Genomic DNA, 19,766 nt, shown 5'->3' with positions numbered 1-19,766 from the left:
CAAACTCGATGGCTCGGAATCCGCCGCAGGAATAAATACTATTAGGAACTTAAATGGTAAACTAATACCAACTTTGATATGGTACTTAAAAAAAGCTCTATTACACAACCAAATCATTTCAACACAACAGCTAGTTTCGAAAATGAGTTCATCATGTTACAACGGGCATTCAACCAAATGACGGAACAAAGAAACCTAGAGTAGGATACCAAGGCAGCCCCTTCTTTTAATGTCGACGTGATATCCATGGTTACCATCGCTAATTACCATTTATTTATATCCCAACTTCTAACTTAGATAGATCTCTAGCTCCTGATTAGGCATACCTCTATTATCTTCCGCACTACTGAGAGTAGTCCAGGCTTCGACTGCGGCTACGGCTTCCTGAACCATAGGGAGACCTTGAGCGTGATTCGTCCCGGTACCTTCTATCTCTAGGTGAAATTGACCTGCATCCACATCAAAACACCAAAACGGTTACCTCTTACTGATTGTTCTGTCTGTCCTGCATAAAGGAAACAAGGATTCAAATACATATATATTAAACTAAAGTCAGCACCATACCTAGAGTATCGCCTTGGACTGGGGGAAGGTGAATAATAATCAGGACTTCGAGAAAATGTTCGAGCATAGCGTGGTGATCGTGAATAGCGAGAGTGGGATCGCCTATTATCATATGACCGACTCCTAAAAACATTAAACAAACAAGATAAAATACACACCATTGTAATTATAGTCAAAACTATACCAAAACTAATTTGAAATAAATGGGTGGGGTATAAGACGTTCAACAAGTATAAACTAATTAGATGGGAAATCAACTATCTAAAACTGCAAACAAAACTGAGTCATTCAGATGCAATGAAGTATACACACCATTGTAATAGTAGTCAACCTATACCAAACTAGAGCTAATTTGAAATAAGAACACTGCCGTGTAATGTTTAATGGGTATCTCACCTAACACGATCTCTTGCCCTCATTTCCGAGGGTTTCTTTCTGTTCTCCTCAGCAAATACAACTGTCAATTCCCGTCCGAGGAGAATTTGACCATCCATATGGTATTTAGCATCAGCAGCATCAGCAGGGTCTACAAACTGAACAAATCCAAAGCCACGTGGCTCCCTGCACCATATAATAGCATTAAGTTTAACAAGAAAATAAGCTACACAAGAAAGAAACCCATATAATAGCATTAACTATACTAATGTTACCGAAACTACATATTGTATTCTGGAAAATTCATACATGGTCGAAGCTCTAGTCAGCAGCATGATAAGCACAAATAATTACCAGACACTTTATACAATTCAAGTGCAAACATCAATGGCTGCTAACCTTGTTGGAGTCAAAGATAAAATTGAGTTGAAATTCTTCAACACTTCAACTTCTTCTCAATGTTTTCAACCCAACTTTCTTCAAAATCTTCGTGTATACTAAGAACAACTTTCTTCAAAATCTTCATGTACACTAAGACCAACTTTCTTCAAAACATTCGTGTATACTAAAACCATCTTCAACAATTACTTACTTCATTGATCTCTTGAATAAACACTCTTGTTACTTCATTCTTGTCTTCAACATAGTACTCTTATTACTTCATGGGTGTCTTCAACACTTTCAATAAAACAACCAAATTCCAATAAAGCAGTTGAAGATAATTCATTATAAAATAAAACAAAAACAAGTGCACTCCAACAAACACTCGGGATCAAAACCAAAACAACCGACAAAATTCACACACGTGGAACTTCTAGCTCAAATCAAGAACAATATAACCTCAAACAATCCTTACAAATCTTTAATAACAAAAACTCATAATTTGCATAGATAGAAAGCAAAGCTTACCCAGTATAATAATCCCTAGGCAAGTATACATCCTTAAGTGGGCCAAATCGCCCAAATGGCCCGCGTAAATCCTCAGGCCTGCAAACAACAAAAATAATATAATTTTTTCACAAAAGCAACAGAATACAAGGGCCCGTTTGGTCCTCTACTTGAATCCAACTTTTTAAACTCAAAAACACTTTTTAAGTTTTACACCTTGAAATTTGAATACTTGTTTGGTAGGATTGTTTTAAAAAACTGGATCCAAAACTAACTCAAAATTGGCCTTACTTCTTGAAAACACAAAAGTGAACTTTTAGGGTTTTTGAACTCAAAGCCAACTGCTTTCTCTCTCCTCTCCTCTCATTCCGGATCTTCTCTGCTAGCTCTCCATCTCCATCCTCTCTGTGTCCTCCCCTCAGTTCTTCTCTCTCCTCCAATGCTCTCTCTCATCTGTCAGCTCCCCTATCCTCCGACCCCTCTATTCGGATCCATCTGTCTGTCCGATTGAACCTAGCAGTTCCCGACTCCACCGGGGTGCTGTAGGTTTTTTTTTTTTTTTTCTTTTTTATTGTTAATCTCATACCAAAGAAGTTCTTAAGACATGTTTTGAGAAATGATGAAAACTTCTAACAGCGTATAAAATAAACAACTAAATCCACAATCTTAATCTATCAGCCATAAATTTTAAGCATTTACAATTATTTTCCGCCAATCCATATCTTTCAAGAAACAAAATTAATACACAAAAGTTATGAAATACTTATAAATTACAACTTAATAAAGAATTAGATATAAAATACCTGCAGTCACGGCGAAGATTGCGGACCAAGAGACTGGTGGGAAGATCCCTACCACGACCTCCATAGCGACCTCTCGGGCTAGGGCTACGGCGTCGCCTGCCGTAACCCCTGGGCGGCGAAGGGCTGTAACTATAGCTCCTGCCCCTCATTTTCTTTCACCTGCAATAATCCCCACCACGAATTACAAACCGAAATTGAAATCGAAAACCCTAATTTCACTGTAACAAATCACAAACCCAAAATTGAAGATCAGCACATAATTATTTATGTAATTGATCGAAAAAAATAGAATAAATTTAAATAAAATTTTAAAAATTAGATTAAAGAAGAGGAGAAGGAAACTTACGGTATATTGATTGGGAACGCAATCGAAGCTTAGGGAATCAGATGGAAGGTTGGGTGGGTTTAAATACTAACATTCGGGAAGGTTCGGCTGAGGAGAGATATGTTAATATGTGTGTCTTTGGATTGGGTTTTAATGAGGTTTGGAGAAATCCGACCGTTGATAATGTATTTCACGGATGTGATATATGGTCCAATCTTTATTTATTTATTTATTTTTTTAAAGATTTATGGTTCATAAACTTTCACGTAAGGTATGAAGCTCGTGGGCTGGCCATAAACATTCACCTCATGGCTGCTTCATATGCGGCCCAGAGCGAAACGCCGATAGTGGGCCCTGAACCACTAAATTTCTTCTTTCTTTAGTTATTGACTTATTACACCGATATTAAAAATAAGAAATTTTAACAAAAAACTCATGTTACTGTTTACTTTAACGAAAAATCACATTTGTACACTAAAAATTCAATCATGATACTATTGAATTTATCATTTATTTTGTCTTTATTGTTAAAACTTAAAGTTTTCAAGCCATTTTCATTAGTTTTCCTTAAAAAAAAAACGGTTTGAACGTGAATTTGAAAAGAAAAAAATGCTCAATTTACTAAAGCAATTAGTGACCATGGATGAATTTCAGTCCCGTATTTCATATGATACGTCTTAAATTTAATTTTTAGCATTGGTGAATCACTGGCCAACGAAGGCTAAAATGCCTTCGTGTGTCTTCATGGTCCCCAAAAAGGTGGACGGTAGTGCAAAGCCACAAGCTAGTTTCCTTTTTAAGAAAAACTAAAGCAATTTATCATCTGTCCTATAAACTTTGGATAGTGCTCCACATATCCATTTTTATTTTTCACACATTCTTACTAATTTCCAACCCTAACCCTTAAATATACTAAATTTGTGTATCAAATGATGAGACACACTCTACATCATACAATTTTTTATTACATTAATCAAATTTCAATTTGTATTAAAGTAGATTGGTTACAATAGTTACAAGTATTTAACATAGTACCTGACGTGATTGTACTAAATATTTATAAGTATTGTAGCTAAATTCAAATGTGATTAGTGCACAAATTTGGTGTATGCAACACAACCCAATAAACTCCACCAAACGACCTCGTTTAACATAAAGATCAATAATACAATAATAACGATGTGACGTCGTTTGGCTTGATTCTCTTCCTCCATTTGCCTTAAGAGCAAGTCCACCCTGGAGTGGATTGCCCGGCGCCCATCACCCAAAACAGGCCGGCCCTTAGCCAAATCACTCTATCCCAACCTAATAGGCTGGCATATAGCCCAAGCCAGGCAAAAGACCGACCCATAATCGACAGACCCAACAGCGGGGCCATCTGACGTGAGCAATCTTGTGCTCGACGGCCGCAACGGTGTTGGCCGTGTGGGGGTTCACCACTAAGCACCCGAACTCAGTCGCCGCAGCCAGATCCACGTTGTCGATGCTGACGCCACAATAGTGTTACACCTGCTGCTGCTTAATTTCCATCCTCAATTCTTATCACTATTCTTGCTAACACTCTGGGAAGCTCGTGGGTGATCAAAAATCTGCGAACCCTTTTCAACAAAGTTGTTGCCAAGCAACATCGGCTTGAAGGAAGTGAAGTGGTAGGGAGTGTTCACGAATAAGTCGTCACTTTTGGTGCGGTAGGCATAGTGAGAGCTGGCCACCCGGCGGGCGTGCGTGTAGTTGAAGACGAAGTACCTGAATTGGGGGAAGACAGACGAGGGCTTGGATATGAATGCCGCGACCATTGGGGGTGTGAGGAATTTTTAGGGAAAATGAAGGAAAACAAGGGAAAATTAGGATCGAAACATGAATTTTTGGGTGAAAAAATGAAAACTTGGTGGGGGGTTTGGGAAATTTAGGGTTGAAGTCAACTGGATTTATCTAAGATTTTGGGAAGTGTGTGTATGGTGGTGGAATTTTGATGGTGGAGTTGGAAATATGGTGATGAACATTAAAAATAAAATTATTATTTTATAATAAAAAATAATAAAATTTTAATAAAATTGACTAGCCTATTTTTTGTTAGGGATGAAAATGCATTTGATCATTGAGGTTTATCATTGTTTATTGAGTGAATTAAATAAGCTGGTGCTAGCGCATTTTTTATGGGGTGGATGTTGCCGTAAGTGTTTGTTTAAAAGAAAAAAAGGGGATGTAAATATATTGTATATATTAAAGTCCTTTATTAGGAAGGATATATGTGTATCCTTTTTTTGTTTCCTTTTAGAACAAGGATTGTCTTGTATATATTGTCTATTATGCAATACAATGAAAATTGAGTCGTAAATTCAATTTGTCATCAGAGCCAAGCGTAACCCTAAAACAATATTTTCCCACCGTGTCGCTGCTGTAGTAAAGAAACCCTCGAGAAAACCCCTGTACGCCTGTGATCTCTGCTGCGTCCCTGCAGCAAGTCAAGGCTGCTGTGTTGCTGTTGGAAGAGACAATGACCACTTCGGTTCTCTGCTGCTGTGTAGCTATCGCTGCATCCCTACAGCAAAACCTTTTTTTCTGCTCCGTACCTCTTGTGTGGTGTGTATTGTGACTAATGGCAAGTGATAAAGGAGACTCTGTGTTAAAATTGGAGGGTAGGACATCGGCCTCTACCCACGGATCAGTTGTCAACCCTGGGGTGATTCAAAGTGATGCTTCAAACGTACCAAATACTGTAAAACTCAATGGATCAAATTACCCTATTTGGTCCAAAGTATTAGAGTTGCATATTGTTGGGCGTGGAAAAAAAGGGTTCGTGACAGGGAGTATTAATGAGCCCAATGAAGACAGTGTCAAGTATGATGCTTGGGAAACTAGGAATGCAATTGTGAAAAAATGGTTGATTAACTCTATGGATCCTACTATCATGGGGTTTTTTCATTCATCTTCGTACTGCTAAAGAAGTATGGGAAAAAGTTGCCAGGATGTATTATGATGGATCTGATATTTCTCAGATTTATGAATTGAAAGTGAAGTCATTCCGACTTCGCCAATAAGGGAGGCCTATCGGTGTATACTATGCCTATCTTAAAGCTGTCTGGCAAGAACTCGATCAGAGAAGACCAATCAAGATGGAGTGTGCTCTTGACTTGAAGACACTTCGGGAAGAAGTTCAACTAGACCGTGTGTATGCGTTTTTAGCGGGCCTCGATGATATTTTTGACAAGGTCCGTAGTGATATTTTGAGAACTCAGCCTCTACCGTCTGTGGAGGAAGTGTTTTCAGTAGTTAGACGGGAAGCTCAACGCCATGCTACTATGATGGGAGGTAGTGTCGCTGGGAACCAAAAAGGAACCCTTCCCATGGATATGGTGTCACGGCTCACTTATGGCCGACCCTATGGCCCATCTTCACCATCTGATTCTCGTCTGTTCACTCGAGAGAATAAGGATGATTTGAAGTGTACTTTTTGTGGGCAAACCCGTCATATGGAAGATACATGTTTTAAAAAATATGGAGTACCTGAATGGTTTCCAGAATTGAAGAAGAAATTACGTGCTAAAGAGCGTGCTTCTAGCGGAGCTAGTGGAAGACGTCCACCTATGGCTACCGCAACAACTGGAAACAAAGATGCCATGCCTCTTCAGGGGGATCCGAGTCAAGCCTTGTTGACCCGACTCAATCCAGTGAGTCTTCGTCCAATACAGGTACTGATGGGCATGTTCTTTTAGCTTATAGTACTGAACATCATATATGTTGGATTCTGGACTCTAGAGCAACTGATCACACGACGTTTGATAAACGGTTATTTAAGTATATGACAACGACACACCAAAAGTGTGTTGCCACGGCAAATGGCACCACTGCTGTGGTGACTGGGGCTGGCACAGTGGACCTCACGCCATCTCTTTCTCCCCACCACTGTTTGCTTGTTCCGTCGTTGTCCCACTATTTATTATCTATTCCCCAAGTTACTGAGCAATTGGATTGTGTTGTACTTATGTATCCATTTTTTTGTTTGCTTCAGGATATTCAGAGCAAGAAGATAATTGGGCGTGGCACTAAGAGAGAAGGGTTGTACTATGTGGATGACTTCGTTCCTGGCAGAGCTAATGCAGTTTGAGCATCCCGTACTAGTAATCTGCAAGAAGTTTGGTTGTTACATCGTCGGTTAGGACATGTTTCTTTTGGTTATTTATGGCGTATGTTGCCTAGTATGTTTCATGAAATAAAGGAATCAGACTTACATTGTGAAGTATGTATTATTGCTAAGAGTCATCGTGTTTCGTTTCTTTCTAGTATGAATAAAAGATTGCTTCCGTTTGAGCTTGTGCATTCAGATGTTTGGGGGCCTTCACCCGTTCATATAGTTTCAGGAGTTAAGTGGTTTGTTACATTTGTTGATGATTGCACTCGTATGACATGGGTGTATTTGTTGAAACATAAAAGTGATGTAAGTGCAATTATTCGGTCATTCTCTCAGATGGTGGTTGTTCAATATTCCTCCGTTATTAAAGTTCTTCATATTGATAATGGGGGAGAATATTTTAACTATGAGTTTTCTACTTTTTTCCGTGATCAAGGAATTTTTCATGAGACAACTTGTTCGTACACCCCACAACAAAACGGGGTTGCAGAGAGGAAAAACAGTTATATTTTGGGAACTGCTCGTGCTTTTCTTCTTGGTGGGTCTGTCCCCAAAAGTTTTTGGCCAGACGCCATCACCTATGCCGTGTATGTTATCAATTGCATGCCATCCCGAGTTGTAGATTTTCGTACTCCACTCCAAGTGCTGACGAAGCATGTTTAAGTTATTTCTACCAATACACTCACTCCTCGAGTATTTGGCTGTGTGGCTTATGTTCATATTCACAAGATTCATCGTACTAAATTGGATCATTGTGCTCTTCGATGTGTCTTTGTGGGTTTTGCATCCCACCAGAAAGGTTACAAATGTTACCATCCCGCTACTCGTCACATGTATATCACCATGGATGTGACCTTCTCTGAGTCTGAATATTTTTATACTCCCATATCACCACCTTTCGATCACCAGGAGGAGAGTTCTAATTGTGATCTTGATGGTGTTCTCGAATGGTTGGATGTACAAGAGGAAAAGTCTTTAGGGGGAGTGCATGGTGTGCCGAGTGATGCAGATGTCGAGCTTACTGTTGTGAGTAGACAACAGGCTCTCACTGAACCTACCCCAAGTATCCCACAACGCCTTACCGAAGAAGAGACAGCTAGTCCATGTATTGGTGTTGCCGAAGGAGAATGCATTGGTGTTCAACAGGGTATTGCCGAAGCTCTTCCATCTCTCTCTAGCTCAACAGTGCCGTCGTCCAATTCTTCTATGGATATCCCTGAGGTAAGCACTAGTGATACTCATGTAACTAATGATATTATAAGTACATATAAATTGCCACCAAGGCAAAATCGTGGTGTACCTCCTGACAGGTTTTCTCCAGAAGGAAAAGTGAAGTATCCCATAGCCAATTATGTGTCCTGTAAAAATCTTTCATCCGAACGTCAATCGTGGGTGAATAATGTGGATTCAATTCAGGTACCAACTCGGTTAGAAGACGCTTTGAAGAGTCGAGAATGGACCGAAGCAATGGAAGAAGAGATGAGGGCATTGCAGAAAAATAATACTTGGGAAGTAGTTGAGCTGCCAAAAGGGAAAAAACCAGTTGGGTGTCGATGGGTTTTTACCGTGAAGTACAAGGCTGATGGAACACTTAACAGGTACAAAGCAAGGTTGGTGGCGAAAGGGTATACTTAAACATACGGAGTTGATTACCAGGAAACATTCTCTCTAGTGGCTAAGATGAATACGGTACGAGTCCTTATCTCATTAGCTGCAAATTTGAATTGGCCATTGAAACAATTTGAAGTAAAAAATGCATTTCTTCATGGACATCTGGAGGAAGAAGTGTATATAGACTTCCCACCAGGGTATAGTAACGGAGAAAAAATAGGAGTGTGCCGATTACAGAAGTCTCTTTATGGGCTTAAGCAGTCACCGCGTGCTTGGTTTGGGAGGTTCACTCGGGCTATGAGAAAGAATGAGTATTATCAGAGTCATTCTGATCATACTTTATTTGTGAAGCGAAGAAACGGTAAAGTAACAGCCTTGATTATTTATGTAGATGATATGATAATAACAGGTGATGATTCAGATGAAATTGTCAAACTGGAAAAGAACCTTTCAGCCGAGTTTGAGATGAAGAGTTTAGGTGACTTGAAGTATTTTCTTGGTGTGGAAGTTGCTCGTTCGTCCAGAGGTATTTTCTTGTCTCAACAGAAATATGTTTTGGACTTATTGAAGGAAACAGGTATGCTTGGGTGTAAACCTATGGATACTCCCATTGTGGAGAAACATTACTTGGGAATTTATCCGGATCAAGAACCAGTGGATAAAGGCAATATCAGAGACTGGTAGGAAGACTAATTTACTTAGCTCATACCCGTCCAGATATAGCCTATGCAGTGAATGTGGTGAGTCAGTTTATGTACTCGCCAAGTGTGGATCATATGACAGCTGTCATGCGGATTTTAGCTTATTTGAAGTCGGCTCCAGGAAAAGGAATTTTGTATAAAAATTCTGATCATCTGAGAATTGAAGGATATACTGATGCTGATTGGGCAGGTGATGTAACTGATAAACGCTTTACTTCCGGTAACTTTACATTTGTTGGCGGAAATCTAATTACTTGGAGAAGCAAAAAGCAAAACGTGGTGTCAAGGTCGTCAGCTGAGGCCGAATTCAGAGGTATGGCACATGGAATATGTGAAGTCTTGTGGTTACGTAAATTACTTGGTGGTCTAGGTTTCAAAGCAAAGGAGGCTACATGTTTGTATTATGATAATAAATCCGCACGGGAGATTGCAGAGAACCTGGTACAACATGACAGAACAAAGCATGTGGAGGTTGATCGTCATTTTATTAAGGAGAAGCTGGAGAAGAAAATTGTCTCAATACCGTTTGTGAACTCGGGAGCTGAAGAAGAGGAAGAAGAAAGGGATGCAAAGAAGAGCGTCGTGACGGAGGATGATTTGGGGTCGCTTTTCGGTGATGGCATTTCCGGAAACCTACCTAAATATGCAAACAAGATCACTATGAAGGTATCCAGCTGAAAACATAAAGTACTGTAATTTTTGGAAGAACGAAATCTACCTTACTTCAGAGACAACTCCCCAGACCTTCATTCCAACAGATATATTCTGACCAGACATAAAGGAATAGTACATCAACAATTTTTAACCCAAAATAATACTGAAATTTGCAAAATACTTTATGGGTAATGATACGGTGACAAAATTTGCAAAATAAATGATGTGTCACTAATAGAAATGAGCACGTTTATCAACGCTTAAGTAATAAACTATTCATTAACTTCCATGTCCTTTAGTTTTCAAATTAAGTCTACAAATTTAATCTCTCTACCATTACTCATACTTTATATATGTTTTAGTATCTAATGCAATATCCTTCATTTACGATTACAAAATGTTTCACTTCACCAGAGCCTAATAACATCATTTATTTTATTTGAAGTATCTAATACATACATATTATATATAAAAATCCCCTCCTAGCACCGCCTAGCCTGCCCAAACCCGCCTAGGTTGCGACTCACTTAGACAGAAAATGGATAACTTTCATTTTGCATTTTATTTTTTTCAATAAATTGTAAGAGACTTGTTGAATACTTAAATGAACGTACATTATATGTTTGTTCCCCATGTTTTCATTATGTTCCAATACTTCATAATATATATGTCATTCTATTTTGTAATTTATGATGAAATTATATATATTTTAAGTATACTTCACAATAGATTACTTAAATCTGTCTAGGTCCTGCCTAGCAGCCTAGGCGTTAAGCCCCAGCCTGTCGCCGGACTAGCGCCTAGCGTCATTTAGAACCTTAACCAAATGAGGCTAGACAAGCAATCTATTACGATGACTGTTCTAATTTTTTTATTTGGACCAAAGCCAGGCTGTGCCTTTGGAAGGCCTCACTGCTTTTAAAGTTGAATGCTGCTAATCTCTCTGTTTGGCTCATGATCTATTTTAATTGTTTAATTATTTGATTTTGTACTGTGTTAATTTTTTTCACTGTAATTGTTAAATTTCAGGTCCTTACTGCATATGTTAAAAGCATTGAAGATCATGGTTATATTCTTCATTTTGGTTTATCTTCATTTACGGGGTTTTTGCCAAAACATCGTGAATCTGGTAAGTCCACATGTACAGGTTTATGTGTACCACTTACTTTTAGTACCTTCTCCTTTACTCTTTCTAACCCTATATAAATCTATACCTTCACCCATCATTCTCTCAGAAGGTCCTTAAATAAGATCCGTAAATGAGATCATATTTCCTGCTATTAGAATTAGATAAGACGATTCCAACTTTTAGTTAAGAAAGCCATTGTGTAAGAGTAAACATAACCAAGTATAAGCTGCGTATGGGTGCCGATTAAGTACATAACAGTTCATAACTACCGAAAGGAAGTTCAACCCAAAACCAATTGGCAATGGGTAGGCTCAAGATCTTTTTATCATTACTATAATGCTCTCATTCTTCAGTGTGGGATACTACTCTTAATACTTATCAAAAGAAAAAAGCAGTGATTCCATAGAGCCCAAACATGGCAGTGTGCATATGTGTGTTTGTGTTCTTGTCACTAATGCTCAAAGCCTTTCAACATGCAGGATGACATGTTGAACCAAAATTCTCCTGCATACTTTATCTACTGTATTCTGAGGAACCAATGAGGGATAGTATTGTTGTGAAATACGTCTCAAAATTAGGCTGATGCAGAAATTAGGTTTGTGTTACCTATTTCGTTTTGGTGTTCTATTTGGGTTTGGGTTGGATTCTTTGCTTGGTGGAGAGATTTTGTTAATCACCAAATTCATAGCTCATTTGTTTGGCAATTTGGTGAGTTAGAGAATTTGACTTCTTGGTTGGATTCTTTGCTTGGTGGAGAGATTTTGTTAATTACCTATTTTGTTATGATTTGGATTTACTTCCAATTAGGATTAGGATTCTCATTGTAACCTAAGTCCTATGCACTCTTATCATGGTGTAGAGAGTTCTCTCTCTTTTGGTTTTGGGTGGAGGTGACCGTTTGAATGTGTGGCAAATTCATGGCTCATTGATTTGGCAATTTTGTGAGAATCAATTTGTGAGTTAGAGAACAATTTGGGGAATCATCTCCGTTTGTTTCGAGTTCTCTACTCGTTTGGTTTGTGGTTTATAATTTGTGGGATCTAGGTTGTGAGAGGTTAAAAACTCTTTTGTAATCTCCATTTGTTTAGTGAAATTCCTTGTTGTGCGTCGCTTGTGGACGTAGACTTTACACCAAACGCCGTAATCTCGTGTTCTTTTGAGATTGTTTGTTTCTTCGTTTTTGCGTATGACATTGATATTTGGTATTTTGTTAGAATTCGCTTTCGCTTGCCCATAAAAGCACAACAAGTATTCCAGATGACCTGGGAGAAGGTTATAATATTACTTATTGGAGATAAAATGAGAGAAAAATAATCAACCCTGTGTTTCAATCTCATTTTTAATCAATAAAAATGTTTAGTTGTTATTGAAAATGAAAATGAAGTCAAGATGAGTAGAATAGTTAGGGTGATTAATAATCATAGCGGGTAGAGGTTGAGGAAGAAGGAAAAAAAACATGGATAGAGTTCATTAGGAAAAACATGCATGTAAGTTAAATGTGTATATTTCTAAGGAATAGGCGGGTGGGACAAGGATATTCTGTTATTGCTGTTGTATACTATGTTCTGATGCTGGTAAAATGTTATTTCATGACTCTCGGTCCTCTGTGCTAATGAAGAGTAAAGGGAGTCAACACATGCAACATTCTAAACTTAGTATAAGATTCTGAAGTATTTTTGACGGCCACATGATGTCTAATTGAATTTACTATACATGAGGTTGCATTTGCTTGTACATAGTTCCTAGTTTTTTAGTTTCTTAGAGGATCTTGGATAAATAATTAAATACTTGTCTGGTATTACCCCACACAAAATATGATTGCAAGAATCGGTATTTGTTTCATGTCTGAAGTTCACAATTCAGGTTTCTTCTGTGGTTTGTTCTCTGTATGCTGCAGGTGCAATTTCTGATTTTTCTATTTGATATAAGAAAACTCTTTTACAAGGTTTTTTTCCCATCCTTTTTATTTGCTTTTCATTATGTTGTCTTTTCAGACAGCGAGGAGATTCAAGTGAAAACTGGGCAACTACTTCAAGGCGTTGTTAAAAGTGTTGATAAAATCCGCAAGGTTGTGTATTTGATTTCTGACCAAGAAACCGTATCAAAATCTGTGGTATGCCCCCTGTACTCTTATATGCTTTTTGTTTCATCTTCACATTCTCCCTTCTTATTTAAGCATTGTTTTTTCTTTTCTTTTCTGAAATCATATACAGACCAAGGATCTCAAGGGAATTTCAATTGATCTACTCGTTCCAGGCATGATGGTTTATGCTTGTGTGCTATCCACCCTTGAAAATGGCGTTATGTTATCATTTATAACTTACTTTACGGGAACTGTAAGTTCTCATTTATGTATTCCTTTTATATGAGTTGCTTACAAGAATCATATAAGCAAAACATGACAGTGGGCTGTGTAGAAATTTGAAGTTTTTTGGCGTTTTGTATATTTTTCTTCATTTCAAATATGCAGGTTGATTTATTCCATCTGCAAAATAGCTGCCTTACCATAAACTGGAAGGCAAGTGTTAAAATCCAGAGTCAATTAATCTCAATAATCCTTACTTGGTGCCGTTAATGGTTTAATGGAAAATGGAAACATGAATTTTATGTGTATTTGCCAAACTTTAGCCATTTAAGGATAAAGGTGCCCTACTATAAATATATATATATTGTCTGCATCTGACACATTGTTTGCGACAACTCCTTAGCATGGTGGCTTGATATGGTTTTTTTTTGCTTGCATAATCTTCTAATATTGTTGATCTTATGGTTTTTAGTAAGTTACTTAATGACTCCTGTTATCCAAGTAATTTTGGTTTGATTGAGTTCTCTGGGGTCTTGTTTGTTACTTCATTTCATTTGAGTTGTGTGTTTCTGATGTTCTTAAATGTGTTTTATGCTATTTTGTTGTAGGTTAATGCCCGAATATTGTTTATTGATCCTTCAACTAAAGCTGTTGGTTTGACATTGAATCCGCATCTTGTCCATAGCAAGGCTCCTACTTCGGTAAGTTATTTTGCATTCATAAATCTCTAAGGTCGTGCACTTTATGCTCTGAGATTAAATTCTGGAGTCAGAAGTTTATCTTTCCTTTTTCATTTTTCACTATTGTGTGTTGTGCAGCTGTAGTCAGTCCTGTAACCTATCTTTGAGCAAGATTTAACTCTGTATCTGAGATTTATGTCCTATAACCTAAATCACTCAAAGCCATCAAGGATCTTTTACAGCATACAGTTCATTAGAAATACTTTCAACATCTTTCCAGGCCAGCTTACTAGAAATACTGAAAGCCATCAAGGATCTACATGTCTCCAATTGGATGTGCAGAATGTTAAAATTGCTGCACAACACGTGGTCTGCGACAACCCTAATTTCTTGAGACTAACATCATTTGCTTTGATGATCAGAGTGTTAAAATTGGAGACCTATGTGATGCCTCAAAAGTAGTTAGGGTTGACAGAGGATTAGGCCTTCTGCTTGAAATACCATCTACCCCAGTTCCAACTCCGGCATGCGTCAGTGTATGTTCATTCTGTGGCTATAATTGTGATGCTGCTTTTGCTTGCATATTTGTTGTCATTTAGATGATGAATCTTTTTTTCGTTAATTGTACTAATTATAGATATCCGATGTGGCTGAAGAGGATGCTCGAAAGCTTGAAAAGAAGTTCAAGCAAGGTAGTCGTGTTCGTGTAAGAATTCTTGGTTTTAGACACCTAGAAGGGCTTTCGACAGGGACTTTGAAGGTGATGCTTCTATGTTTAACCTTACTTTTGGTGACGAACACTTATTTAATATTACACGTTGCAGTATTGTATTGTAGAAGGGGAGCTGCAGAGTTTCTCCATGAATACCCATATTACCCTGTGTTGGAATGATCATTTACTGAACGACTTTGACATGAACTTTGAAGTTCAGGCTCTTCTGCTGAAAAAGCCTGAGCCTAAATAGCATCTAACATGTATCAAAAACAAGTTTTGCATTATTTCCTAAAATGTTGAATCCAGAAGTCATTTAGCCATATGATCATATTAGCCCAATCTGAAGATTGATGCTCAAGTTGTATGGGCAACTAAAGATGGATATGCATGAGAGGACAGTGTCATCTCACTTTCAGTTAAACTTCTGCACACTTAAACATCCAAATTTGAGTTGTCCACCATTGGATCTAAGGAGGACTTGTTGCATAGACAGACCAAATAGGAACAACCTCTACAGTCCACTGCAAAGCTTAGGGTCCCAGGGACAACTTGTTGATATAACAATCTATAAACACATAATGTTATAGCCAGTTTCTTTTTTTTTTCCTTCACGTTTAACTGTTTAACATATACAAGTGGATTAATCAAGAAAGAACCGAACTGAGTAATTTTTTATTTTCAGTATATTTGTATTTACCAAGTAGTGGTGCAATTAGAATTTTTCTGGTTTGACTGGATTAGGTTGAGTTAGAGCCTCATCTTGTTTGTTTGAGTCAGACTTATGTGTTTCCACGCCCCTTCGAGACCCCAAAAAATGAACAACTTCCTTTTCTTAGGAATGCCAATGGTAGTGGTAACCCTGTTCCCTGATCTTGTTCACTGAATGAGCCTTTTAGTGTTATGTAAAGGTTCCTTGTACTATATGTTGTGTAAAATTTCTTTGAGCTAAATGTTGTGGATATCCTCGTGTCTTAGGATTTAGGAAGCAACCAAATGCCATCTGTTGCTAACTGAATATATGCTTATAGCTCTCTTTTTGTAGCCTTTCATACCATAGACTTTGATTTTATACCTTTGACCATCTATAAAAATCAAGATTCTCTCTCTCTCTCTCACACACACACACACACATTAAGATGATGATGTCCATTTTTAGGTGTTGCCTTTATGGATTTACAAGTTTGTCTAATTGGATTTCTGTGAGGTAGGCAAGCGCTATGGAAGGGACAGTCTTCACTCATTCGGATGTCAAGCCTGGGATGGTGGTGAGGGGTAAAGTCATAGCTGTGGACAGCTTTGGTGCCATTGTGCAATTTCCTGGTGGTGTGAAGGCACTTTGCGCTCTTACTCATATGTCTGAATTTGAAATTGCAAACCCTGGAAATTTTTTTTAAGGTATCTCATAAGTGTACTCTTTTCAGCCATGGTATATATTCACTGGACTCTCCTGTGGATTTTACTTTTTATTTTTATTGTACAGGTTAGTGACATTGAAGTGATAATCATCATCTGATATTTTTTCATCCCATTTCCCGTGTTCACTCTGCAGATTGGAGCTGAACTTCTGTTCCATGTGCTTGGTTGCAAGTCCAAGAGAATAACTGTTACACACAAGAAAACACTTGTATGTGACATCTTTGTTTTAAATTTTGAATCTACTATATTTTTCATTGGTTGGCTTAGCATTTCTTTAGATGCATTTGTAAACACGGAAATTCCTGCAATGAACGAGACAAGAAACGTGTACAAAATAATATTTATATTGATGATTTAGGGGTTACAATCTCTTCTACAAATTTAGCCTCTGATTCTATCTTTGTAATGGGTGGATTTGATGTTGTTGATCCAAAGGGCCGTCGGGGCTTGATCTTGGGATAAACAGTTGTGCGGATTTGTTGACGTCGTTGATCCAAAGGGCCGTCGGGGCTTGATCTAGGGATAAACGAATGCTGAATGATGAACACTTTCTTCAAGGGCCGTGGGGGAGGGCTTGATCTTGAATTAGTGGAAGTTCTTCAAGGACCGTTGGGGCTTGCTTTTGAATGAGGATTTGACGAAGAACGAAGAGAGCTTTCTTGATCCTTCGGGATTTGCTTGGGAGCTTTGGAGTTTCAAAGCTTCAAGGTTGTGGTGTAAGGTGAATTGGTTATGAATTGGTCTCCCAAAATGAATGCCTTGGCCTCCTATTTATAGAATTCCAAAACTTGATTTTTTTGGATTTAAATAATTAGATGAAATAAATCATTTCTGCCAGGTGTTGACACGTGTCCTGTTTGATGACTTTTCCGATTTATTTTGATTTTTCGTTTAGTCACATGCTATGTGTAAAATTTATGTGACACATAAACATTGAAATTTTAATTATTGATCAACATTTATTTTACCGAAATTTCGATGTCTACAGCATTGCACACCTTGTGGATTTCTTTGCAACCCAGTCCTACACTGAACTCAAGGGAGTTACCTCATTAATGTAGTGTGCATATTTCAAAATGTTAATCTTGTCTCTTAACGCATAAAATTGATGGTACTTATGCCAATACCATGGCAGAAGAGTTTTATTTGCTGGCTTTAACTCTATGGCTACAGGTTGAACAGAAAAGGCTCGTAAGAGCCTTGGTCTCTTTATACAAAAAAAGGCCTTTGTTCCTTTAAATATCCAGTTCAACTGTTAGATATGATAAGGGTATATTGATATGTTCATATGCCCTCTATTGTTGGATGGTTAATATGTAACAATAGTAACCCAGGACTGCAGTAAATGGTGAGAGTGTGCATCAGATGAGGAACTCATTCGTCAGACAGAACATATAGGGAGAAATTGATTTGACTTCTTATGAATACCTTATAAGCACTTTTACCTGATATAGGAAGATGTATCTATTAATGAATATTTTATACATTGGTGGCCTTATGAGCTATCCTACACTCCTTGATGTAGCACATTGGTTGTGAGTTGTGAGTGGGAATTCAGTTAACAAATATATGGTTGTGTTTTCCTCTTCCTTTCTATGTGGTGTGTTCCAGGGGCATTCACTATTGTTATATACAGAATTTGATCTGGAAAAAGACATGACCGTGTGGAATAAATTTGGAGAGACATCAAAAGATCAATTGTTGACAAACTATTTGTTTCCTGCCCCTCCTATTATTTTTCATACATTTTTTGTATTGTCTTTCAGTCTTCTACAAGTATTATTCATGTGGTTGATTTACAGGTGAAATAAAAACATGGGATTGTTAGTTCATATGCTGATGCTGCTGATGGATTAATCAGCCATGGGTGGATAAGAAAGATTGAAGAACATGGATGCTTTGTCCATTTTTAGAATGGAGTCCAAGGATTTGCTCCAAGGCAAGGCCCTGACCACTTAGCTTGCAATCTAAATAATCTCTTGATTTTGCTCTTATAAAAAAATCTCAACTCGATTAATGCAAGTCTATACTTGGTATATTAAAGATGTCTTCTCATTTGGCGGTGTTAATTTTACTTGCATGTGTTGTTTTCCCCTGCGTGGTTGGTGATTTCCTTACTATAGATGTTTCATTTCCTCTGCATCGATGTTTCAACGTATACGTTTGTTGGCATTGTACTTGTTGCTAAGACCAACTTAAATTTTAGGCTCAACCAAAGGCAAGACCAGTACTTTGTTTTGGTGTTAACGTTCAGGCACTTGCTTGACATGATTTAAATGAGAATTTAAAAGTTTAGTTGAAGGCATATGCATGTTAATAAAAGGAAAGGATAAGTAAAAGAAAGTGGTATTTTTTGTACCTTTAGTCTACAAAGATGAATGTATTTATTTGACAATGGAGATGAATGTATTGCATGGTTTCATTGTGCAAGAAAATATACAATCTATGAAAAAAGGTTTCTTGTTCATATATGAACTTTCTAAATGAATGTCTTCCAATTGTTGTATGTTTGTTCTTCAATATAAATATGGATCTAGCCACAGCAAGGGGATTTTTCTCGTTATTTTGTATTAATTGGAAGTAGGATATCAATTATTTGACATGGAGATGTCAAAGTAAGGTGTAGTATATATATCTTTGTTGAATACACAAAAACATTTAAGTTTTCTTTTATTCTATGCAGAACATGAACTATTTGCTTTTTGTTTTTTATTTTATTTTTAATTGTACTCATATTTATTTGTTATTACTTGTTCTTATTTGAAACCAGATCTGAAATCGGGTTGGAACCAGGATCTGACCCAAGTTCTATGTATCATGTTGGCCAAGTTGTCAAATGTAGAGTTATCAATTCCAATCCTACATCAAGGCGGATCAAACTTAGCTTTGTAATAAGGCCTCCAAGGTTTGTTTCCTTATACTACGAGTTTTTTTTCCTCCTTCGATGAGCTGTATCTTCTCTTTAAAATGTATCAGTGATTTTTGCTTGGTTTTGGGAGTGAACAGAAATGCCCTAATGTATCTTCTCTTTCAGAAAAGAAAAACACATGCTGTAATGTATCTTTGCCTGGAAAGATGCCGAAAGTATTTCTAATGAGCTGTATGCTGTAGCTAGATCCTTGATGGCTTTGAGTGATTTAGATTTATATAGTGGGTTATGTTATTGAAAATTTAAGACCAGAGCATCAATGTTGATTTCAATTACCAAAGAAAAAGAAGACAATCCTGATTATTTGTTCTACTAATTTAATTCGATTTCATTTTACAGGGTTTCTGAGGATGTGATAGCCAAGTTGGGTTGCTTTGTTTCTGGAGTTGTTGATCGAGTAACCCCCAATGCTGTTTATGTTAGTGGAAAAGGTTACTCGATGGGGACGATTTTTACCGATCACCTGTCAGATCACCATGGTAAATTTTTATTTGCATGGTATTGGTTATTTTGGTCTCTTGTTTGGTGCTCTTATTCTC

General features: G+C 37.6%; 1 protein-coding gene and 1 pseudogene across 3 annotated transcripts; one reads left to right on the top strand and one right to left on the bottom strand.

The window, feature by feature from the left end:
- Positions 1-41: 41 nt before the first annotated feature.
- Positions 42-3,097, bottom strand: LOC126599909 (serine/arginine-rich SC35-like splicing factor SCL33). Of its 3 annotated transcripts, none has more exons than XM_050266375.1 (6): positions 2,977-3,097; positions 2,631-2,789; positions 1,849-1,926; positions 961-1,125; positions 565-687; positions 42-449 (listed from the first exon to the last, which is right to left on the bottom strand). In XM_050266375.1, the coding sequence occupies exons 2-6, from the start codon at positions 2,777-2,779 to the stop codon at positions 344-346; spliced, it is 621 nt and encodes a 206-aa protein (XP_050122332.1). In that variant the 5' UTR covers positions 2,780-2,789; positions 2,977-3,097; the 3' UTR covers positions 42-343. The 3 variants fall into 3 exon arrangements, with proteins under 3 accessions (XP_050122332.1, XP_050122333.1, XP_050122334.1); XM_050266376.1 differs by having other exon boundaries at positions 2,631-2,848; positions 2,977-3,045; XM_050266377.1 differs by lacking the exon at positions 1,849-1,926.
- Positions 3,098-8,767: 5,670 nt separating this feature from the next.
- LOC126600452 (rRNA biogenesis protein RRP5-like) overlaps positions 8,768-19,766 on the top strand; it is a 34,474-nt pseudogene continuing 23,475 nt past the window's right edge.

This window comes from Malus sylvestris, chromosome 14, assembly GCF_916048215.2.
Source record: "Malus sylvestris chromosome 14, drMalSylv7.2, whole genome shotgun sequence".
In the NCBI taxonomy this organism is placed as follows: Eukaryota; Viridiplantae; Streptophyta; class Magnoliopsida; order Rosales; family Rosaceae; genus Malus; species Malus sylvestris.
Note: the sequence above shows the minus strand (reverse complement) of the source record. Positions and strands in the feature narration are given on the sequence as shown.